Consider the following 23,726-nt stretch of genomic DNA (forward strand, 5'->3'; position numbering starts at 1 on the left):
GAGGGGCTGCAGGCTCTGGGACCCCTAGCCACCTACATCATCCCCAGCTTTTGGATGCAGGTGCAGGAGGTTGGGCAGCACCCCGGGGTGGGTGGGGATCCAGCCAACCTTCCACCAGCCTGCCCAGGCCTGATGGTCGGCCGGCAGCCACTCTGATGCCCAAGTGCTGTCCCCAGTCGCTCCCCATCACAGAGTTTCTGTCTGTGGGGAGGAAGGAGGGAATAGGTAGCCCTGGTGGCCCTCCCCAGGGTGTGGACTCTCCAGGCCCGCCCGCCAGGCCGTGGGCCTAGACTTCTTTGGCAGCATAGTGGCCATAGTAGCAGCATAGTGGCCACAGGCAGGGCAGCTCAGCCAGCGTGATGCCAGGTGCTTCGGCACTGGCTTCCTCGAGGCCAAGGCCAAGTTGGTACCCTCACGGCCCAAGCGGGACACAGGTCAGTGTGGCCACCATAGCCTGGGAATTTCACATCTCCCCCTGCTCGGGCTCCTCATCCCAGAGTGGGGGCACCAGAGGCATGGCACCCTCTGCCTGGACCTCCTGAGCTTGGCCCAGGGTCTCTGTCCAGGTTGAGGGGAGTGGTCAGAGTCTGGTGGGGCTGGACTGAGAGTTGAGACCAAGGTCAGGGTTGAGTCAGTCTGGTCCAGGCCAAGTTTTTGGCTAGGAGTCAAGCTTGGGAAGGGTCAAGGTTAGGAGTGAGGTGGGGCCCAAAGTCAGCAGCAGTGCTGACCAGCTGGGTCCTCAACACCCGCACTCCACCTTGCCACAGGGAGACCCTGCATCCCTGGCAACATCACTGCAGCCACGCTGCACGATGACCTCTTCCTGGTGCACTACGACTGCGTGCAGCTCAAGTCCTGCCTGGGCAGCTGTGTGCTCAGGGCCAACCTGGACCCCCTGCTGCAGCACCCACTGCCCTCCCAGTGCCAGAAAGTCGTCAAGGCCAAGCTGGCTTAGGTGCGCCAGTGACCGGCAGTGGGAGGCAGGTGGTGGGCCGGCTGTGTGGCCTGACCACACGTGGTCAGTGCCACGTCCATGTTTATGTTCTGCTGACTGAGAACCCGCAGGTCCTCCATGGGGGCCCCACCTGCCCACGGGGAGAGGGGCCCCCAAGTGTGAGACCTTGCAGCAACCCCCAGTCTCACCCTCTGACAACAGGCTACCAGAAGCCACTTCCTTTACCAAGAGTCCCTTTTCCTAAGAAATTCCTGGGCCCCTGGTTTGCCTGGTGACCACCTGACCCTCTGGGTTGGAAGATAGGCTGGGGGTGCCCAGAACTCACAGGGTCTCAGCCTACACACACTTGGAGGGATGGAGGGCACATTGACCACCAGTCACACCACCAGCGGGCTGCCCAATGAGAGGGGGAGCCTCAGGGATCACGCCCCCCATGTCCTCCCGGGCTCACCCAGGTAGGGCTTGATCCTTGTGAAGTATTCAGACCCGCTCATGTTCTGGAAGGCGATGCGGGCCTTGGGGTAGAGGACAGCCATCTGCCATGGGCTGCATGTGTCCAGGTCCTGGGGCCTGGTCGCCCTGAGGAGGCAGCATAAGGCTGGGCAGTGAGCTTGGAGCACAGCACATCCACCACACCTGACAGACCCCAGGACTCACCAAGCAATGTTGAGCTGCATGAAGTCCCGCTGCTCAGGGCTGAGGAGGCACAGATAGGTAGCAGGGAAGGTGTCCAGGGTGTCCAGTGTGGCCTTGTCCAGCTGGCCCCCTCCCCCTACATGGCGGGCAATGAGGGCGGCCACCTGCGGGAGGAGGCCACTCAGTGGCGTGGAGCAGGAAGAGACATATCCCCTGGGGCCTGCACAACCTCACACCCTGTGCAACCTCCAGGCCTGTACCACCTCACACTCTGTGCCCCCCAGGCCTGCCCAACCTCAAACCCTGTGCCTTCCCCTCCCCACCTCCGCAGCCAGTCACCTGAGCATCCATCCCATGCCCTTTGCTGACTTTGAGCAGAGATTGCACGGTCTCCAGGGAAGTCACATTCCACTTGTGGATGTCCTCGGGGGTCACCCAAAGGACGAAGTACCCCAGGTGCTGGATCAGGGACTCAGGGTACCCCTGTGGGTAGAACTTCCGGGGGAAGGGACTGTGAGGGCTGCCGCCACTCCCTGGGCAGCTGGGAAAACTGTGCTACAGCAGGCAGGCGGGAGTCCTGGACTACCTCGTCCAATTTGCGCTTGAAAATCTGCAGCTGCTGGTAGGTGAAGGGCACCAGGTTCACCTGGTCCATCTGAGCGGCCAGCAGGGCTCCGTCCACACAAGCCTCCAGCTCCCACTCCTCGTAGAAGACAAGGTTTTTGTCCAAAACTTGGGCCTTCCGCCCCAGGGGGCAGACCTTCTCTGCAGGGGCAGGCAGTGGGCTGGGGGCTGGACATCTCCTGTCAACCTCCTCTTCCTTCTGCACCCACGCTGAGACCCTGGGCACCACATGACTCTCCAGACCTCAGTTTACTCATCAGCAAAATGGAGCAATTTTGTTCACTCTCCTGCATTGTCATGATTGAATGAGTTGAGTGGCTAGGAAGGGCTACAGGTGTGGACAGGTGAGACCTAACAATGCTAGCTCCCCATCCCAGTCTCGCAACGCAGCTGGGCACCGTGCTCACTCTCTGTGCACCGCTGGGCCCTCAGAAGGATGACGGTCACCTCAGGCCGCTGCCAGGACAGGTCCCGTTGCAGCCATGGGGTCACGACACCCTGAGAACAGAGCAGTGTCCTGGCTTCCAAGGACCCCCACCCAGGGCCAGAAAACCCTCCCCTGATTCCCCAGAGGGGCCTTACCAGTTCCGTATCTGCAGCCTGGGCCCTGGAAGGTAGCACCCACCCTGCAGGGGAAGGGACACCAGGCTCGAGGGGATGGCAGGGGCTCCACCCAGGGTAGGAAGGAGGCAAAGCCGGCCCCTTCCAGCCCCGTGCACACTCCATGGGTGTGGAAGCAGAGGGTTAGGCCCCTCACCCTATGGTGTCACGGCCCATGACACCGAACCAGGGAGCACAGGCCTCCCGCATCCTCCTCCTGGGGCCCCTCTGCTCAGGGCAGGCAGAAACCTGTCCCATGGGCACCCTCAGTTTGGCCCCAACCACCCCATCACCACCCTGCCTCTGCCTCCAACCCCACAGGGCACTGTGGTGCAGTAGGGGTGCCAGACACAGTCACCTCGGGGGACAGAGACAAGGCTAACAGCCTGCCTGGGACTCAAGGCACCTGCCGAGCTTCAGGACACTTCTCTGGAATCAGGGGCACCTGCCCAGGACTCGGGACACCTGCCCGGGAAGGGGCTGGGGGGCACTGCCCACAGCCGGAGAGGACGTGTTGAGCAGGTAGAGCCTTTCCTAAGGCCCCGAACCCCTGAGGACCCTCGGCTGCCCTCTGTGCTCTCTGCACACCAGCGTTTTGCGGCAACCCGCCCTCACGACTCACAGAGGCAGAGAAGAAGCAAGAGGCTGCCGTGGGTGGGAGTCCCACAGGACCCCAGGCGGGGTGGAGCAGTCTGCAAGGCCACAGTCTGTGGAGGACAGCCACTCTGATGTCCCCCCTGCTTCCCCACCCCCACCATGTCCCCCGACCCATGACTGCCCCAGGCCAGTGAGGGGCCTTGGGGGGCTGCAGCGGCCTCAGGCCCCAGAGGCCTCCCGGGTGGAACCTTCACAGGCCTCCACAGCAGTGTCTGTGCTGCCGCTGGCCCTTCTCTCAGAACCAACCAGCAAGCCTGCTCCGCCCCCTCCGGGAAACTGGCCCCTCAGCCCTCAGACTCAGGTCTGAGTCAGCCTGGCCCCCAGCTGTGAGGGCCCCAGCGGGCAGCCAACAGCTGGCGCCTGTCTTCTCTCCCTGCAGGGCAGGGCAGTGCAGGACAGGGCAGGAGAGTTTCATTCGAGGAGGCAGGACCGCCTCTGGCTCTGGCTGGCCTGTTTCCCCCACTCAAAACAGGGGAGATGAGCAGTTCTGGTCTGGGCGTCAGGCTGAGCGACCCCTCACCCTGCAGCGTGGCCACCCTCCCCTCCCACCCACAGCCGCAGGTGCTGGGCTTTATGCAAACCCAGGGCCCTGCGCAAACCCAGGGCCCTGCCAGGTGGACAAGGCCGGCAAGGTCCACCAGCCCACTGCTTTCCCTTCTGAGGTCGCTCCCAAAGCAGAGGCCTGGGCAGTACCAGAGGGAGTTCCCTGGTAGCCTAGCAGTTAGGACTGCGGGCTCTCACTACCATGGCCCAGGTTCAATCCCTGGTCAGGGAACTGAGATCCCATATGCCATGTGGCATGGCCAAAAATAAACAACAACAAAGGGTGATACCCCTTCCCACCTGCCAGCCCTTAGGGTGGGGCAGTGGGTGGGCATTCTGGGAAGACCCCCGTGTGCTCTCTGAAGTGGGGTTTGGGGCCTGTGGACCAGTGTGGGTGGCAGGTGGGTGGGGAGCCGCTCCCCACAGAATATTGTCCCCGAGTAGATAGGGGCCTGCAGGAGACCAAACTGCCTTCCACACCTGCCCCTCCCAGGGAGGCCTGGAGCCAGAGGCCACCTAGGGCTGGTGGAATGGAACCATCCCCTCCCCCAAACCTCCACCCAGGCCTGTGTCGGCCCCACCCCTGGCTCAGAAATTGGTGTGTGGGGGGGAGGGCACAGAAATTGGCGGTGGGTGGGTGGGGTGGCACGCTTATGCTTCAGCAACCCCTTTCAGCAGGGCAAAGAGCCCAGCCTGCGGGGAGTGTCCTGGAGAGCTCCCCTCCCCTACCAGGCCCCCAGAACAGAAAAGAGGCGGTTGAGTGGGGCTCTGCCCCCGGGGTGGGTAAGGCCAGGCAGGAACTATGCCTCCCCCTGCCGTCTCCCCTCAGCCCCCACCCCAGCCCCGTGTAACCAGGGACCCCTTGCACCCCAGGTAGGGGCTCCCTCAGAACCCCTGCAGCCCACCGTGGGCCCTAGAATCTGCAACCTTCACACCTCCTACCCCCAGATAGGCCGGGTTGGGGCCACAGAGGCACCTCAGCTGTCTTAGGGCTGCAGCTTCCAGAGTGGCCCAAGTGTGACCTGCCAGAGTCACGTCTGTTTCAGGCAGTCCAGGGCACGCATATTTGTGTGACAAGGAAACAGTCCCCTCACCATGCTCTGTCTCCCTGTACAAGGCTGCTCGGATGCTTCCCTTTCTGGTACCTGGGATGGCCCCATCTCCAACCCTGAGTCCTTCAAGACCAATGTCCACCTGATCATCTGTCACTCATTAACCACCTGCACACTCCCTGGGTGCCTACTGCATGCTGGGCCCTGCAGAGATGCTGGCACATGCTGGAGCAGGTGATTCGAGCCCTGCCCAGGACCTGGGGGTGGGCCTACCTGCTAGCATGTGAGGTCTGGGGTCTGAGTGGACCACAAGCTCATCAGAGTGGCATGTGAGGTAGAGGCAGCCGTGTCAGTGACAGAGGAATGCCCAGCTCCAACCCTGAGCCTAAGAACCATGAGCTCACAGCCTTCAGCAGGTGTGCAGCTGCAGGACACTGGATGAAGCTCTCTCCTGCCCCACCTGTCTCACCCACCCCAGCCCAACTTCGGTCCCCAAGGTCTGGCCCTCAAGTGGTGGCAAATGAAGTCAGACCACATTCCCTGCCAGCCTCAGGCCTGTCTGGTGAGAGCGGGAAGGGGCACGGATCACAGGTTTAGGGTCTTCGATGCAGGGTCATTTAGTCTTCCCCAAGCACAGAGATGCTGTGTGGCTAGCCTGGGGTCACACAGCATGTCAGGAGCAGCTGGGGCAAGGGTAAAGCTGACCGAGGGCACAGCCCTCTGAGGCCAGGGGAGCTTGTCCTCGCTGCTCCCCAAGTGCAGTGAGGACTAGGGTGGAGGAATCCATATGGTGGGCAGGGGTGGGGGCTGCCCTACCTCCCCCAGCCTGCTTGTTTGGGTCCCAGTACCAGCCTCCACCTAATCCCTGCTCCCACCCAGAGCTGCTTGGCTGGAGGTACTGAAGGAGGTGTCCCCTCCCTCACCTCCCCCAGCATGCCCTCCATCATGACCCCACCCCACACAGATGAGGCCAAGGTTCTGCGCGTCTTCTGATTCGGTTTCCTCAACTGGGAAGCAGGAGGGCAAGAGGTGGGAGCCTCTGGGGTCTGTCAAGGGAAACAACCAAGGCTCAGGCCAGCAGAACTCAGGCCATAGGAATGCGTGGGTGGAGACCTGGGGAGGGGCTTCAGGAGGTGGGGCGGGGGGTGGGGGGGAGCCACCTCTGCCTCTCCCTCCCTGGGCAGTCATGGGAGCTCCGAGCGGGCTGACCGTCAGGTACCAGGCATGTGTGTGGAGCCAAGGCCTCACCTCGTGGGGTCTTACTCTCCCTTCTCAGGTGGTACAACAGAGGTTCAGTGCGGAAGAGAGGCCACAATTGCAGGGCAAGGCAAGGGCGTGGTCCCCGTCTCCACCCACCCAGGGCTGGTGCCCTGAGGGTCTCCACCCCAGTCAGCAGGATGTGACTCCCTGACTCGTTCCAGGCTCCGGTTGGCATGGTGGTGCAGTGGTCAGGTGGGGGGCTGCGGGAGTTCACCTGCCCAGGCACTGGCCGTCTCCCAGATGGGAGGTGGAGGCTACCTTTGTGCTGGCCAGATGCCAGTGTCCGCATGCGGATCCTGGCACCACAGCCTTTGTGTGTGCCCCTGGAGCCAGAGTCCCTGGTGGCTCCCTAGATCCCCCCACCCCGCCCCCCTGCCCTTCTATACTTTTGTGAATAGGAATTCCCTGTGTGGAATCTGTCCGGTCTCTGACCTCTCTCCGTGGGCTGGGTTTTCTATTATGTACAGTTGAGCCAAATGCTAATTAGTACAGAATTCAGGAAGGCTGCCAGGTACAAGAACCAACTCACAGAAAGAGTAAGTGCCTTTAAAAAAAAAAAAACGTCCTGTCCATAGATAACAACTGAAAAATTCTGGACAAAATATTTAAAAAAACAGTTCCCTGAGAGCTCTGGGGAGTGAAGGAAAAAAGCCAGATTTTGGACGGGAATTGATACTTGATGGAAGATGCCAGCGTGGATTTCCCTTTGTGGGTGTGGCTTTGTGGTGTGCGGTCCTCAGACACCAGCAGAAATCCCACCATCTTTCTGGCCGAAAGAGCCAAAGGAAGGAGCCCAGAATAACCAGACAGCAGAGAGCGTGTGGAGAACTCTGAAAAGGAGAGAGCCAGAGGAGGGGGCCCCAAATTCTGTGTACCAACTCTACCCACGCCTCTTGCCGACCCCTGAATCATGTGTGTGCAAGGCAGACAGCTCGAATGACAAACTGGCCGAGACTGAGCTCTGCACTCTTTGGGAGTGGCAGAGGTCACAGTTCAAGTATGACCAAGTTCATTGCCTGCCCAAACAGAAGCAGCAACAGTCTTTGTAGGAATATAACAGAATGCAGTGTCTTCACAACAAAACAGTCACAATGTTCATGATGAAATCAAAAACTGCTCGGCACAGGGAAAGCTGGGAGACTGTGACCCATTCTCCAGGGAAAAGAATCTGCTGAGGCCACGGTAAGACAGTATTAGAATTACCAGACAATGAGGTCATGGAAAAATGGGTTCTCATGAATGCAGAAGTAGGAAAAAAACCAAATAGGAAATTTTAGAAATGAAAAATACAAAATCTGGAATTTAAAAATTCACTAGATGGCCTGGACACACCTGCCAGGTGTGTCCCGGATCAATCAGGATCAATCACTTCCAACTGAGGTTTAGGTGGGGCCCCCCAATTGCACAGTTAAATGAATTTTGAGATGTGGATGGAAGGTTCCTCTGTGCCCACTTGCAGGAACTGCAGTTTGAGCCCAAAAGACACAGAGGCTGCAATGTGGGTGGGAATGGACAGTTCGCGTCCTGTTTTAACTTTGATGGCACAGGAGGCGTATGAAACACGTTACTTTTGTTGCTAAAATGATGGTCACGCAGTACGTGTTTTGCGTGTAAGCTCTGTTTTCCCTTGTAATTTTAGGTTGCCTTCGTTAAGAAACACTATCAGGGGACTTCCCTGGTGGTACAGTGGCTAAGAATCTGCCTGCCAATGAAGGGCACACAGGTTTGATCCCTGGTCCGGGAAGATCCCACGTGCCGCGGAGCAGCTAAACTTGTGCGCCACAACTACTGAGCCTGCACGCCTACAGCCCGTGCTCCACAACAAGAGAAGCCACCGCAATGAGAAGCCTGTGCACCACAACGAAGAATAGCCCCCGCTCGCCGCAACTAGAGAAAGCCATGCACAGCAACGAAGACCCAACACAGCCAAATAAATAAATAAATTTATTTTAAAAAAAGGAACACTATCAGGTCAGAAGCAAAAGCTAAATTCCAAAGCCATTTGGTGTTCGATAATTCAGGTTAAAGGAACAACGTTGAATTGTACGCTTTAAGTGGGTAAGTTGCATGGTGTGGGAATTCTTTCTCAGGAAAGCTGTTTTTAAAAGACAGGCCAAAGATCTGAACAGACAGTTCATAAAAGAAGACGTGTGAATGGCCGATAAGCACATGAAAAGATGCCCAACTCACTAGGGAGATGCAGATCAAACCCCCCACAAGACACACCCGCCAGAACGAGGACACTTAAAGGGTCTGACAAGGAAAGTGTGTCTTGGGCGCGGGGCAGTGGGACTCACACCTGGTGGTGGGAGCACAAGGTAGTGCGGGAATTTCTGCTGGGCATTTTTTGTTTTTGTTTGGCCATGCCATGCAGCTTGTGGGGTCTTAGTCCCCCGACCAGGGGTCGAACAAAGGCCCCTGGCAATGGAAGCACAGAGTCCTAACCACTGGACTGCCAGGGAAGTCCCTTGACTAAGTTATTTATTAAAGCCATCTCCTGCCATAAGTAAAGCGACAGAAGATCAGTATAATGGTCATCACTGGATACAAGAAGGTGAGCTTAAGGTCCCATACACTTTTCTGGTCCATGCGTACAGAGTAATGGTCCAAACCAGTGCTGTGGTCCCCACTGGGTAGTGGTCCAGGTTCTCTTTATTCATCTTCATGGCCAGTTGGAAGTGAATTCACATGAGGATTATGGAATAGGGTATGGTTACCATCTCCCCAGGGAAAGGGCTTAGACCTGATGCGGAGATGCGGGTAGATGATGAACTCAGGTCTCTCCTCCTCTCCGTGGTGCTTCAGGAAGACGTTCAGCGTGCTCACTCCCACCCCGGGAAGCACCACAAAGTAGGTGAGGCCTTCCACATGCGAGCTGAGCCCTCCTCACCATGGCACCACTAGACACAGGCTGCTCCAGCTGCAGCCGGGAACGAACCTCGCAGCCCAGAAACCCAGGATCCAGCTGCTGCCACCATTTTCCACCTGGATCCGGCATTTTCTAAAGAAGTTAGGTATACTCCTAACCATACAACTTAGCCATTCCCCTCCTAAGTAATCCCTCCAGAGAAATAAACCTGGATGTGCACACAAAGTCTCGTACGTGAATATTCATAGCAACTCTATTCACAATAGCCAAAAATGGGGAAAAACAAATTTCCATCAGTAGACCAATGGACAAACGAAATATGGTATTATTCATATGCTGACCTACTGGTCAGCAATAAGAGGGAACAGACTACTCATACTTGGGGGGAAAAGGATGAACTTCAACATCATTATGCTGAGTGAAAAGGGGCAGATATCCAAGGGTACATAATGTATGATTCTGTTTCTATAAAAATGTTAAATTGCAAACGAATCCCTCATGACAGAAAGCACATCACTGGTTGCCGGGGCCAGGCAGCTTCACTAAAACTCAGGATTCCTGTTCTCAGGAGTAACAGTGAGGAATCTTTTGAGGCTGATGGAAATGTTCTGTCTTGACTGGGGTGGAGATTTCACGGATGTGTGTAACCACCAAAGCTCTTTGGACTGTACCCTTTAAATGGATGCCTTTATTGTGCATAAACTGTACCACAATAAGATTGATTTAAAAATCAATAGCAAGGGCTTCCCTGGTGGCGCAGTGGTTGAGAGTCTGCCTGCCGATGCAGGGGACACGGGTTCGTGCCCCGGTCCGGGAAGATCCCACATGCCACGGAGCGGCTGGGCCCGTGAGCCATGGCCGCTGAGGCTGCGCGTCCGGAGCCTGTGCTCCACAACGGAAGAGGCCACAACAGTGAGAGGCCCGCATACCGCAAAAAAAACAAAAACAAAAACAAAGAATCCGCCTGCCAATGTAGGGGACACGGGTTCGAGCCCTGGTCCGGGAAGGTCCCATGCCGTGGAGCAACTAAGCCTGTGTGCCACAACTACTGAGCCCGCGTGCCACAACTAGAAGCCACCGCTGTGAGAAGCCCGCACACCGTGCAACAACAAAGACCCAATGCAACCAAAAATAAAAAAGTAAAAAAAAAAAATCAATAGCAGGGACTTCCCTGGTGGTGCAGTGGTTAAGAATCCACCTGCCAATTCAGGAGACATGGGTTTGAGCCCTGGTCCAGGAAGATCCCACATGCCGCAGAGCAACTAAGCCCGTGTGCCACAACTACTGAGTCCGTGCTCTAGAGCCCGAGAGCCACAACTACTGAAGCCCGCGCACCTAGAGCCTGTGCTCTGCAACAAGAGAAGCCACCCCAATGAGAAACCCGCACACCGCAACGAAGAGTAGCCCCCGCTCGCCACAACTAGAGAAAGCCCGCAGGCAGCAATGAAAACCCAAAGCAGCCATAAACAAATAAAATTATTAAATAAATAAATAAAGTGTGCGATTCAATGGTTTTTAACATATTACATTATTAATTTTAAAACTGTGTTAAAATATATACAACAAAATTGGGCATTGTAACCATTTTTAAGTGTACAATTCGGTGGCGAGAGTTACATTCACAATGTTGTGCAATCATCACCACTATCTATTTTCAAAACTTTTTCATCATCCCAAACTGAAACTCCTTCCCAAGGCCTTGGTAACTCTAATCTACTTCCTGTCTCTATGGGCCTGCCTGTTCTGCACATTTCACATAAGTGGAATCACACAGTAGTGGCATATGTGTCTGGCTCTCTCACTAGACACAGTGTTTTCAGGGTTCGTCTACATTACAGTGTGTCAGTGCTTCATCCTTCTATAGCTGAATGATAGTCCATGATGTGGATGGACCACATTCCTTTATCCGCATCTGCCGATGGTCATTTGGGCTGTTTCCATCTTTTGACTAGCTCCCACCTTTGCTCCACTGGTTCTGGGGGAGAGAGATGGAAACCGCCCTGCATATCTACACGCAAACTGTCCCCCTCCAGCATTAGAAGAGCCCTCCTTTGTCCCCCAGCCTCAGCCAGAGCCCCCTATGCTACAAACCCTCTCCATCACCCCAGCCTAACTGACCCTCATCCTGGCCTGATCCCAACAGCACTTATTATCCTCACACATTTTTTGTAAACGTTCTCTGGGGCACTGCAGTGAAACTAAGTTTATTTTGTATTTGTCTGGTTCTAATAATGAGTGAGAATGTTGAGATTTCAGGCATCGTAACCCAGACTTTAGTCAGATATTGCCAGGATGGCGGGTGCTGGGGCCTGGAAGCCCACCAGGTACAGCCGCTGGTGAAAGCCCCTCTCACTGCTGAGAAGGAAGTTCCCATCCTGAGAGCCAAGAGGAGAGGCAGCAGGTGCTGGAGGAGGCAGCACCAACACCTGGGCCTCAGGCACCTGGACGTCACAGTTAACCCGCAGGTAGGTGAGGAATCACCCGGTAGAGCCCACATCAGAACAAGAACCCCAGGAAGAGCACAGGCTGGGATGGGCCCCCAGCATGTGAGATCATGCCGTGCCCTCGGGGTATTCTGGGGCTGATCCTGCCAAAGCACCTTCAGGGCTGGGCCCACGTGGGTCCCGGGGATGTGCCAGACTCCATCACTGGCGTTTTCTGGAAATCCCCATAAAAAGTGGTCATTACCTGTACATGACGACTCAAGAACTGAGTCCAGCCAGCAGCGGTTCTGTCTCAGGTAGTAAAATCTCACAGGGAAATGGAGTTTTCTCAGGCTGGTCTTTGAAATAACCGCGGACTCTCTCCGAGAACCCCAGGGCTCTGCACTAAGCCGCAGCCTCGGGAGGAACGGCTCCCCATCCCCGTCACTCTCATTTTCTTCTCTTTTCAACAGACACTGGGCGTCTCTGCGTACCCGGCGCCCTTCTGGACTCTTGGGCTGCGTCCGGAGCCAAGTAAAGCAAGTCGGCTGCACCTCTCTCGGGGCGGAGACGGCGGGGGCCGCACACCTGGCTGGCAGGTGAGCCCGGGACCGCGAGCGAGGCGCCCTCGCCTCCCCGCCGCCCCGCCGCCCCTCTGCCTCCCGGCCGGCGCCCAGGCAGGGTGGAGAGTGAGAGGTGCCCGGGGCCGCCAGGAGGGGGCGCGCGCCTCCCAGACACCCGGCTGCTTAGCCAGTCGCGCAGGAGCCATGCGGACGCTTTCCGGCAGCGTGGCGGAACCGCTTAGCCCTTTCGTGGCATTTGGCTACACCTGCGCTCGGCAGTGTGGCACCATGGCGTCGCTCTTCAGCGGGGCCTTGCAGCTGACGGACCTGGACGACTTCATCGCGCCGTCTCAGGTGGGCGGGCCGGGCGGCGGCCGTGCGCGGGGAGCCCCGTCCGCCGCAGTGTCTCCACTGAGAGAGGGGCTCAGAAGCGGGGCTGCTGGGTCGCACAGCCCCGTAGCTTCCGCGTCCCCTTCCCGGGCGGCCACTGCAGCCGGACTCACCTAGCTTGGGGCCCGGGAGACCCTGCCGAGCTTCCCTGGCCAATTCCTTGTGTGTGAACAGAGTGGGACGGCCCCACCCCGCTGCGAGGGCTTGGGAGGTGCTCCGCTGGAGTCACCGCGGTGGTCGTCGTATGTGTCGCCCCCGGGGGGGAAGACAGAGCTTGCCCCCAAAGGGGACAGGACAGCTGCACTTGAGAGCCGGCCGCCCTTATCTGGTGTTCCCGCTTATCAGTTGCCACCAGCCGTGCAGGACCAGGGCTCGGAGGGCCATAGCTAAGCCGTCCAAGGAGAAGGAACGGGTGGGGCTGGTCCCGGCACAGCGGCAGGAGGAGCTCGGACAGGCCTCCCACCAAGGCTTTCTGGGGCTAGTTCCCTTTGGGAATGCGATGGCCAGTGAGGTGCTCCTGTTGAGAGAGACCGCGAGAACTCCAGGAGTTGGGCAAAGAAAGGAACTTTCTTCCAGGAACTGGGCGGGGCCAAGCGTCCTAGCGACCCCTTGGCTTCTTCCCAGCAGTCAATGAAAAACTGGCCACGGTGCCCCGCCAGACGTTTACGCTGAGGAAGGTGAGGGTGGGGGTTGGTGCTGTCTGCAGACAGGTTAGCTTGCAGGCCCAGTCAGCACCGCCTCCATCTTGACTGTGACCTGCAGAGCGACTCTTGGTCGGACAGAGTGTCTGACCAGGTGTGAGTGAGTAGGGGAAGTAGTGACAAGATCCATAGCGCTAAGAGTGCTTCTGCTGCAGGAAGACCGGAATCAGGGTACAGTTTTCGTCCCAGGTGGTGGTGTGGCCATCAGGCTGCCCCTCTTCTTCCGCCTTTGTGCACTCAGGTGCCTGTTGGGGTTTCTTACTGGTATAGGATTGCATCAAGCCCGTGAGGGTGGATAAGAGGCCGGGAAGTGGCGTGGCCAAGATCCACGTCGAAGATGACGGGAGTTACTTCCAAGTCAGTCAGGTAAGTGCCAGCTTGGTTGGCCTGAAGCACGTTTCACTGCTCCGTCGAGTGACAAATGCAGGGGCCACAAGACCTTGCACCTCTCACCAGTCCTTTCTCAGATATGTTCTGCAGAGAGCTCTTTGCAGATATGGCAGTTCTCGCATCCCCTCTCTCTCTCCTTCTCTCTCTGAGTTGTAATTGTGTAAGATTTTCTAGTCCAGACCACTTGTTCTTAGGGAACACCTACTTCCTGTGTAATTTGGCAATGATGAGATCCTAATCCAATGGCGTTAAAATTTACCCCGACTGTTTGCCATTTGGACTCTCAAGAACATCTGTGCTGTCCCAGGGACCGCAGGCACCACCAGGCACGCTGGCCCGGGGATCCTGCCCAAGCAGGGGAGGAGCCACAGGATGGTTCACGGTAGGGCCAGACAACAGGATCCAGAGTTCACAGGGAGAGAGCCACTGTTCACTCAGCCCAGGAGGGTAACGCAGCAGCACACCACGGGTCCCGCCCAAGCCTAGCACAGCACAGAAGACTGGGTCCTTTTTAGGGACCAAGTGGGCGCTGCTCCAGAGCAGCAGTGGTTGATCTGGAGGGAAGTCGGAAGCACATCAGCCCCCTGCTCAGCACAGCATCACAGCCTGGCCTTGAGACCAGTCCAACCAGGGAAAATGCACTGAGCTCAAATTGTGGCTTTGGTGCTAAGTAAGGCCTAGTGATCTGGGCTGGAAGGGAGTTCCTGTCTTGTCAGCCCCCTGGTCACGCTCTGGGCCCCTGAAGCTCGCCTGGCCCTGGCTCAGACCACTCCTGTGTGTGCAGAGGGAGTGAAGGGGCTCTACTGGGATCATTTGCAGCTAAGAAGAGTTGCCCAGCCTGGAGGCTGGCTTAAACACCAAGTTCTGCAAATGTCTGGCCGAGTCTGACAGTGTGACTGCCCCTTGTGCCCCTCACCCACTCTTCCATGTGTTGACACTGGGCAGGCACAGCCCAGGTGGCTACAGGCTCCTGCCATCTCCTCCCTCTGCCCCTTTCCTTGTCCCTCTGTCCTTTCTTCCTTAATCTTTGCCCTTGCCTTTCTCTTCTTCCTCCATTTAGAGCCTGGCCTTGGGCATTTTCCTGTCCCCACAGCCCCGTGAGGGCAGCCTGGGGACCAACGACTGTCCAGGGCCTCTGTGATGAGTCAGCTGCTTCTTTGCAGATTTGATGCCCGTCTCCCACCCCTGGCGGGCAGCAAGTCTCTTCAATATGATCTGACGTGCCAGACAAGTTTGTACCAAAGTTAGAATTTGGTGCCACTATGAAAATCTAGAACGTGTATACATGTTTCTGCAATAAATATTTAATTTCTAAGAACTTACAGCACATAAAGCCAGTAGTTGGTTGTCAGTGTTGTGAGACGGAGAATGAAGGTTTCCTGTGGGTCCCATCATCTGAGAGCTCCACGTCCTCATGTGGAGGGCCCTTGGGGTACCAGGTTCTTGTGCTTCCAGGATGGAGGGACAAAGAAGCTGGAGAGGGCCAAGATCTCGCTGGACGACTGCCTGGCGTGCAGTGGCTGCGTCACTTCGGCAGAGACCGTGCTCATCACTCAGCAGAGCCACGAGGAGCTGCGGAAGGTTCTAGGTGCTAATAAGGTGAGCGGTGGGACAGTCTTTGGGATGCCACTCTAACCCAACATCAACCCCAGCATCCCTCACTCGTGTTGTCAGGGCAGCTCATCTTCTGGTGCCCTTTGTCCTATGTCTCCTAGTGACTCCTGACGTTTTTAGGTCTCATCGGTGGGATCTCAGTCAGTTACTTGTATTTTGACATTGAAGTGTTAACCCTAACCTTTAGGTTCTACATGTTTGCAAAAATGACACGCCCTGATGGAGTTAGGCTTGGAATCTGTTAAACACACAGAGTGAGCGGCAGGTCCCTTGCTTTGCAGATGGTGGCGCCTGATCAGCAGAGGCTGGTTGTCATCTCGGTCTCTCCCCAGTCCAGAGCATCGCTGGCTGTGAGATTTCAGCTGAATCCTACAGACACCGCCAGGAAATTAACTGCGTTCTTTAAAAAAATAGGTAGGTGCTGAACCTTGGGTGAGCTCCAGCTTGGACACGAGAGCTGGCAGGGGGCTCGTCATGCCCCGCTATCACTGGGCTTAAACGCGTCAGAAACTCTATCTGAGGTTGACTTCAACTTGAAGTTCTGTTTTGATACAGAGAGCAGCGCCTTTTCATAGAAAACGGTCTGAATTCTGATGTTGCACTTCCCCGAGTCTGGAATTTACCCACTCCTAATATTGTTTTTAAACTATCACCATCAAGGCACATCTCCCAGGTCTGAGTTGGGTTCTGGCTCAGATCAGCTGGTCGACCTCTGCGTGCTGGGAGCAGGGCTGGGAGGACGTGCGGTGAGCCCCGGTGCTGGCGGCTGCCCTAGGCGGCATGCAGGCTTTGGCCTGGTCCCTGGCAGCCACCGAGCTCAAAGAAAGAGAGGCCCAAGGATGCCGGGCTGTCTGCACACCAGCGTGTCATGTGACGCCCCACGGGAAGGCAGAGCCCTGCTCCCGGGGCGAGGTGGGCAGCGCCTGGGGCTGTGGCCATCCTTCTTGGGGTGAGGTGGGTTCTCCCTTGCAGGGGCACACTACGTGTTTGATACCACCTTCTCGAGGAACTTCAGCCTCCTCGAGAGCCAGCGGGAGTTCGTGCGGCGATTCCGAGCACAAGCCTATTCCAAGCAGGCCTTGCCCGTGCTGACTTCCGCCTGCCCAGGTATGCTGATGCTGCGGACCGATGTCAAAAGCTGGACATGGGTGACGGGAGTGCTGGGGGAGGGGCTCGTCAGCAGGCACTGCCTGAGGGTCACCTGTAGTCGCTTCAGTTCCCAGAGGGGTGATCATAGGGACACCTGAGACACGTATCGGCGACAGCAGAGTGGGGGCTTAGTGGGCTCCTAACTCCTGTACAAGTCGGTCCACCCCAGAAAGTCACACCCCTGCCCTGCCCGCTTCCCCCACCACCCCCACCCTGTGTTGGCCTCAGGTTGGATCTGCTACGCCGAGAAGACCCACGGGAACGTCCTCCTCCCCCACATCAGCACCGCCCGGTCCCCGCAGCAGGTCATGGGCTCCCTGGTCAAGGACTTCTTCTCCCAGCAGCAGGTAACAGGGACACCTTACAAAATGCGCCGAGACTGCAGTGGCCACGGACGGACCCACACGCAGAACTGTGCTCCCAGCCGTGCCTGTGCTGTCACCCCTGCCTCAGCCTTTGCTGCTGGGGCCAGGCAGCTACACCACTGCCATGTTCTCCACACAGCATTTGACCCCCGACAAGATCTACCACGTGACGGTGATGCCCTGCTACGACAAAAAGCTGGAAGCCTCCAGACCCGACTTCTTCAGCCAAGAGCACCAGACACGCGATGTGGATTGTGTCATCACAACAGGTGCAGGGCCCCGAGCCTGCTGGCGCTGTGTGCCCAGCATAAGACCCAGCACAACCCCCCTGGCTCATGTTGGTCACCCCGTCTGTGAGTTGAGCAGCCTTGCAGAGGCTCCCAAATGCTTAAAAGAGAAATGAATGCCCACCCGGGAGGCAGACGATCCGGGAAGGGTCGCTGTCCAGGGACGCGGTGCCCTGCCCACTCCAGGCGCATTGTGAGGCACCCCAGGGTCAGGCACGTCTGCCCCACTGCAGCACCGAGAGGCCCTTCAGAAGTGGAGTTGCCTCTGGCTGGGTTCATCCTCCACTCATGAGCAGGGGCTGGACGTCTGGCCACTCACAGGTTGCTAGGGATGCAGGTGGTAGGGACCTTTCATGGTCTCTGTTTTTGTTGAGATTCAGCTGAAGAGCATCTGTCTGTGCTGTGGTCTCATCGTAGGAGAAGTCCTCAAGCTGCTGGAAGAAGAAGGGGTCTCGCTGTCAGAGCTGGAGTCGGCTCCCCTGGACAGTCTGTACGTCGCGCCTGCCATGTCAGGGGCAGTAAGCTCGTCCAGCATTGGGGTGCTCTTGACCTTGGGGTCAGAGGTGTCCTGGTGGGCAGCAGAAGGGACGAGGCAGCGGCAGGCACTGTCCTCCCCCCTCTACTCTGCCTCGGCTTCCTTCTGGTTGGTTTTGCATCTACCCCGTGGTATGTGTCCAGAGGTGGTTGAGTTCACGAGACGGCCTGTGGACAATTGGCTGATGGTTAGAGCTGACCCCAACTTCATACAGGTCTGAGCTCCCCAGAACAGGTGACATGACGGAGGGGACAGTCCTTTTCCCCCAGAGCCTCCTCCTGACACACCCACAAAAAGCCCTGGAGTCTGTGACTCATCTTCCACTTAGAAAGCAAGTGCTCTCAAACATGACAGAAGTTACAGAGGTTACCCAGAAGCCCTGGTGGACAGCAGTCCCACTACCACCTGAGGCCATGCCCTCCTCCCCAGGTGCAGCAGTGTATCTGCCCAGGAGCCTACCAGCCATCAGGGTGGGGGCTCGGGGGGCTACCTGGAGCACGTGTTCCGGCATGCAGCCCAGGAGCTCTTTGGAATCCACGTCACTGAAGTCACCTACAGACCCCTGAGGTCAGTGGGAAGGGCTGGAGCTTGGGGCAGGGCAGCCTCTTGGGGCACCAGGCAGGAGCTGGGCCCTCCCCTCTGGCTCATGTGAAGGGGCCAGAGCTCTCCAGCCCTTGGTCTCCTCATCATAGGGCTCAGTGTCCCCTACCCACAGCACGGTGACCCGGCGCCCCAGAGGCCCATGGTGGCAGGACGGTTTTCCTGGCACAGGGTGTGTCCCAACATGAGTCCCCATTCCAGGGAGGGCGGGCTGGGGCCTTTGTCAGACCTTGGGAAGGTGGGGTTCCCATTCTACAGACCAGGAAACCAAGGCTGGGGCTGAGGCCACCTGCCCCACTCATTGAAGGGAGCTTTCTACCCTCCCCTATCACTGTCCCCCACCCGAGAGGAAGCCTGAGCGTGCCGTGTGGACAGCCTGGTCTGTGTCCCCTCAGGAACAAGGACCTCCAAGAGGTGACTCTGGAGAGGGAGGGCCGGGTCCTGTTGCACTTCGCTGCGGCCTACGGCTTCCGCAACATCCAGAACCTGGTGCAAAAGCTCAAGCGAGGGCGCTGCCCATACCACTATGTGGAGGTCATGGCCTGCCCTGCAGGTAGCTGCAGACAGAGTGGGCCCTCTGGGACCCCGTGTGCTGACACCCTCCCCTTGACCACACTTCTGCCTGTCCTTCTCTGCCACAGGCTGCTTGAATGGTGGAGGCCAGCTCAAGGCCCCCGACATGCCTGGCAGGGAGCTTCTGCAGCAGGTTGAGAGGCTATACAGCATGGTCAGGACCGAGGCACCAGAAGACGCGCCTGGAGTCCAGGAGCTGTATGGGCACTGGCTGCAGGGCGAGGGCTCAGAGCAGGCCAGCCGCCTGCTGCACACAAGCTACCACGCGGTGGAAAAGGCTGGCTCCAGCCTCAGCATCAGGTGGTAGGAGGCCTCAAGGATCCACCCGGCCCAACACAGCCAGCACCAGGACTCCCAGGAAGGCGTGTGGAGTCTCCAGCAGGGAAGTCGCCCAAGACCCCAGGGTACACCCCCAAAATGCTGGATGAGATGTGGGGACATTGGGACCCACATAGAGATGGGACTCAGGACCCCCAGCCAGTAAAGGTGACTTCAAACCTGTGCTCGCCTGGACTCCCTGCTGCAGGGGGCCAGAGGTTCCACCACCTGCTGGAACCTCTCCATGGGCCCAGAGCCCTAGAGGTGCCCTGACTCCTCCTGGTTGTGGTGGCCTAAGCTGTGAGGGTTTCAGCTCATCCTGTGGGGAGCTTAAGGGAGAGAAAAGGGGGGGTTCCTCATCCCCCATTTCTAGAGTCACCTGAAGCTGCGATGTGGAGGGTGGTGATAGGCTGGACCTGCCAGGCTGGTCAAGCTCACAGCAGAGCTTGGGGAACCCTGCCATGCTGGGCAGCAGAGGACACTGGCAGGAGACAGGCACCTGGTCCATGACCCCAGCTGGGATGGGTGCTGCCTCCACCTAGAACCAGGTGTTTGACGAAGCTGCGGTCTCTGGGGCTTGAGAACCTGTGTCTTGGGGGCTGAATCCAGGTGGGAAGGACTCTTGCTATCAGGCCTCAGTGGTCTCTCTGGCTGAGTCCTGTGTCCACAGCTGGACCCCCACTTAAGGGGCAGGGGAGGGCAGATTGCATTCAGCCCACCAGGCCTGGCCCCGAAAAGCTCAATTCTAGTAAAGGGGTCTCTCTCTGAAACCAGTTTCTCTTCAAGAGTGTTTACCAGCATCAAAAAAGAGGCGTTTCAAAGCTTTATTCAAGTTTAGGAGCCCTGTGCACTCCACTAGGCTGCTTTGCAAACACCCAGGTCTCGGGGCTCACTGTGGCCCAGAGAGGGGCCCCGGGTGTCCAACACCAGGAAGGGCCAGGGCACCCACCCTCTAAGGCTGGGCAGGGCTGAGGAAGGCTCGATCCTCCTGTGGGTCAAGGGAGGAGGGGCGTGTGGCCCAGCCCACGTAGGGCTCACTTCGGCCGGGGCATGCTCAAGAGCCCCCACTGCAGCGCGAGGAGTGCCTGGGCCTGTGGCTGCAGTGGCTCAGCTGCCCGCTCAAAGCTCGCTCGCTCCCTGCAGAGCACTTCCAGGACTTCAGCTGGGGCGACCTTCCCTGTGAACTTGCGCACAGGCTCCTCTCTGTGGGGAGAGGGGGTTCGATGGGAACCGCTGGACAAGCTGGACGTGGCAGTGGAAATGAAGCCACTGTCAGAGGGCACTTAAAGAGCAGGCTCTCCCTGCTGCCAGACAGCCCAATAACCAGTCCCCCGACACCTTCCTCAGCATCCAAATGACTGCTAGGGAGGCCCAAAAGACAACCGTCTGGCCCCGTGCCAGCCTGTTCAGCAGTGTGGCCCCTGGGGAGGACACAGGTCCTCCCGACACGCGCTGGCTCATGCCCTGCCGTGTGCTCCCCAGCCTGCCCCACAAGAGGGCCCACACGCTGGCCAATACTCACGCCACCCTCAGGAAGGGGTTGTAAAGGAGCTCCTCGCCCAGGGTTGAGGGCACCGTGGGCACATCATCCTCATCCCTCTTCTGGAATGACCACAGGCCTTTGTCACAGCCTTGTCTGGCAGCTCCAGGCAGCTTGGCTCAGCTCACCAGTCTGGGGGCTTGAGCCTAGACCCTGAGGGCAGGCATTCATGGGCCAGACCTGCAGGCTGCCCAGCTCCCCTCCCTCACCAGTGGGAGCCTTGGGTGGCAGAATGCCCTGGGCCAAGCCACGTCTGGTCACCTGGGTCGGTCATGGTGGACTCCCCTGCAGTTCCTCCCTGGTTCCAGTCCTACCCCACCCTCCAACCTTGCCACTGAGAGGGGAGGAGTGGTCACACCTTGGCCCACGATAGCTTGGCCTTCACGTGGTTGTTGCAAGGCTCCACTTTTTGTGCAAACTCGAGGTTGCCCAGTGTGTGCTCGTGACCACAGAACACCTTCTGGAGAAAGAAGGCACTTGGGGTGCACAGCACCACCATAGGCAGAGATGGGCAGAGACACTCACCCCAGTGGCCCAGCCCCTCCCCACTTGCCTGGTCCACCTGTCCCCATGGCTGGCAAGCAGTCATCCTGAACCCTGGCATAAGGCAGATGCAGAGCACACCGGTTACGTAGGGAGGCTGGGCCCCATGAGAGGGTAAGGGGCAGGCTGCTCACTGTCTCAGGGGGCAGGGTGCCCAGGGTCTCCACCAAGCTGTGGTACATCTGCTGAGCTGTGGTCTCCAGGTGTGAGCCGCAGCCGGCCACAGACAACGCGTCCCCTGGGGAGTTGGGTGTGTCAGAGAAGGTGAATGGGGCAGAGGGAGGTGGGGTGGGTAGGCGCAGGACAGCCAGTACCCGAGAACACGGCGGGTGGGTCCAGACACTCATCTTCCCACAGGAAGTAGCTCATGTGGCCCGAGGTGTGGCCGGGCGTCAGGAGGCAGCGCACGTGGATGGCCCCAAACTATGGCAGAGGAGCAGGTGGGCCTGTAAGGTGGTTGGGCCCAGGGCACTCTCCTCACCCCTCCTGAGTGCACGCTCACCCGCAGCTCCTCGCCATGTACCAGCCTGCGGGTCAGCGCACAGATGCGCTCATCTGCGCCCAGCACCACCAGGCCAGGCAGCAGCCTCGCCAGCTCCGTGTTGCCCCGGGCGTGGTCCCTGTGGGTGGGCAGAAGCAGGATCACATAGGGTCAGGGTAGGGTAGGGGTGACACCCTCCTGCCTCAGCCCGCCCTGATGGCACTCACCAGTGGTGATGGGTGGTCAGCACAGTTGTCAGTGATACCCCCTCCCGGCCCACGATCTCCAGCAGCTGAAAGGGATGGGAGTTAGGGAGATGCAGGTGGTCCAGGTGGCTGCCTGTGTTGGGGCGCCAGGCCCGGGTGCACAGTGCCCCAGGCAGGGGACGGGCCTGGGGGTAGGGCAGATCCAACAGACAATTACTGAGCGCCCAGCACACACAGTACAGTTAGGCACCATACGCAAAGAAAAGAGGAGCCCCGAGACGGCTCTAACCTCAGAGGAGACCCAAGATAATCAAAAAACCCTTAAACGCCAAATAACCAGAGATGAGACAGTAGGAGAAGGATCTGGTCTCGGCAGCGTAGTCTGAAAAGTCTCTCGGAATGCGGACTAACGGTCTCGGCCTATGATGCCTGGGCCCACAGCTGTGCTCCCGCCGCCCGAAAGCTGCCCTCACCCTTTTGGGCACGGCCACGTCCACGGCCACAGCCTCCCGCGTGTGCTCCTCGATGACCAGGTACATGTAGTTGTCCTCAAGCACAGGGATGACTTTGACCTTCATGGTCGCAGAGCTCAGCCACCCCGCGCCTCCTGAGCCCCTTCCTCAGGGTGGGATTACCCTCTCCAGACCCTAGGCAGAGCTGTGCGTGGGAGGGGTCAGCTCCACAGACACGCTGGGGGCCAGGAAAGGAACCGCATTCCCTGCTCCCGGACTTTCCCGAGGGCCCTTGAGGTCCAAAGCTCCTGGCTTAAGTTGACCTGCAGCTGCGGGGGACCAGTCTCTCACCAAGACTCAGCCCGCCGCAGGCCCCGCCCCCGCGCAGCAGGCTACACACCCCGATTAACCGCGCCCTCTTCCGGCTCCGCCCCCAGCCACGCCGCTGCCCCAGTAGGCCCCGCCTGCCTCCCAGGCTCCGCCCCCTCCCCAGGCGCCCTCCCGCCGCAGCGCGACCCCGGCCCGCCCCCTTTTCCGGTCGTCCGCTCACCCCAGCTGGGCTGTGCCAGCTGGTCTCAAGGATTGCCTGAAGGACAGCCGGACAGAGGCGGGCCTCGGGCGCCGGTCACGGGGCCTGGACGGAGCGCGCCGCTCACCTGGGCCGACCCCAACGGCCCGCGCCCCTGAGGCCCGCCGGACCCGCCTGGAACCTGCGCGCGCGGGAACCGGCGCACAGTGCACAGGGCACACGCGTGCGCGGGAGGAAGCACGCGCGTGCGCGGGAGGGAGCGCGTGCGTGCCCGAAGTGGGCTGCGCGCACGTCTGGTCAGTCGCGCCCGGCGCTGCGGGGCCTCCTCTGCGAAGCCCTCCTGGCACCGGGCTGAGACAGCCCTCGTGAGTACCCCGGACCTGGATTGGGACGTCCGAGCCCGCTTCCGTCAGGCTGAGCGGTGCAGTGATCTGTCCAGGTTGTTTGCCTGCCCGTCCAGTGCACAGCGTAGGGGCCTAATGAGTGTGCGAACCCACATGATAGAGCAAAGCGCGCTGTGTGAGGACAACAGTAACAGCAGCGGCGTCTCCATACCATGCGCGCTGTCCCACACCTCCCCAGGCTGGGCCCTTGTATGCACTCGTGGTTCCATCCGCGTCCCTGATAAATGCTGGGGTGCCAATCTGCGTTTCCCAGATGAGGAAAAGGAAACCGGAAAGAATGGATCGCCAAATACGGAAGAAGTTGAGAGTTTGCACCCACCTCCCCAACCACTGAACTGTCCTGCCTGCCCTCGTGGGCGGGGCCCCGGGAGTCTCCTGGGGACAACAGGCGCCTTGGCAACACAAACCACCGTGTTGCAGCAACAGGCCAGTAGTCGAGGTGGCACCAAACTTGGGGCAGCCCAGAG

General features: G+C 58.7%; 3 protein-coding genes across 3 annotated transcripts; 1 reads left to right on the forward strand and 2 right to left on the reverse strand.

The window, feature by feature from the left end:
* Positions 1-951: 951 nt before the first annotated feature.
* Positions 952-9,325, reverse strand: MSLN (mesothelin). The gene is made up of 9 exons (XM_007453675.1): positions 9,218-9,325; positions 3,438-3,522; positions 2,798-2,841; positions 2,623-2,713; positions 2,178-2,356; positions 1,931-2,086; positions 1,613-1,755; positions 1,407-1,534; positions 952-1,085 (listed from the first exon to the last, which is right to left on the reverse strand). Exons 1-9 carry the CDS (start codon positions 9,323-9,325, stop codon positions 952-954), a joined length of 1,068 nt encoding a protein of 355 aa, XP_007453737.1.
* Positions 9,326-12,470: 3,145 nt separating this feature from the next.
* Positions 12,471-19,258, forward strand: CIAO3 (cytosolic iron-sulfur assembly component 3). Its single transcript, XM_007453601.1, has 11 exons — positions 12,471-12,536; positions 13,544-13,639; positions 15,119-15,262; positions 15,559-15,691; positions 16,250-16,384; positions 16,655-16,773; positions 16,931-17,060; positions 17,496-17,568; positions 18,043-18,180; positions 18,609-18,766; positions 18,855-19,258. The coding sequence occupies exons 1-11, from the start codon at positions 12,471-12,473 to the stop codon at positions 19,091-19,093; spliced, it is 1,431 nt and encodes a 476-aa protein (XP_007453663.1). The 3' UTR covers positions 19,094-19,258.
* A 643-nt stretch (positions 19,259-19,901) lies between these two features.
* On the reverse strand, positions 19,902-22,657 carry HAGHL (hydroxyacylglutathione hydrolase like). Its single transcript, XM_007453602.1, has 8 exons — positions 22,348-22,657; positions 21,896-21,960; positions 21,690-21,807; positions 21,502-21,610; positions 21,322-21,425; positions 21,003-21,104; positions 20,627-20,706; positions 19,902-20,307 (listed from the first exon to the last, which is right to left on the reverse strand). Exons 1-8 carry the CDS (start codon positions 22,450-22,452, stop codon positions 20,139-20,141), a joined length of 852 nt encoding a protein of 283 aa, XP_007453664.1. The 5' UTR covers positions 22,453-22,657; the 3' UTR covers positions 19,902-20,138.
* Between the last annotated feature and the right edge of the window lie 1,069 nt (positions 22,658-23,726).

Source organism: Lipotes vexillifer, unplaced genomic scaffold, assembly GCF_000442215.2.
Source record: "Lipotes vexillifer unplaced genomic scaffold, Lipotes_vexillifer_v1.1 scaffold914, whole genome shotgun sequence".
Classification (NCBI taxonomy): Eukaryota; Metazoa; Chordata; class Mammalia; order Artiodactyla; family Lipotidae; genus Lipotes; species Lipotes vexillifer.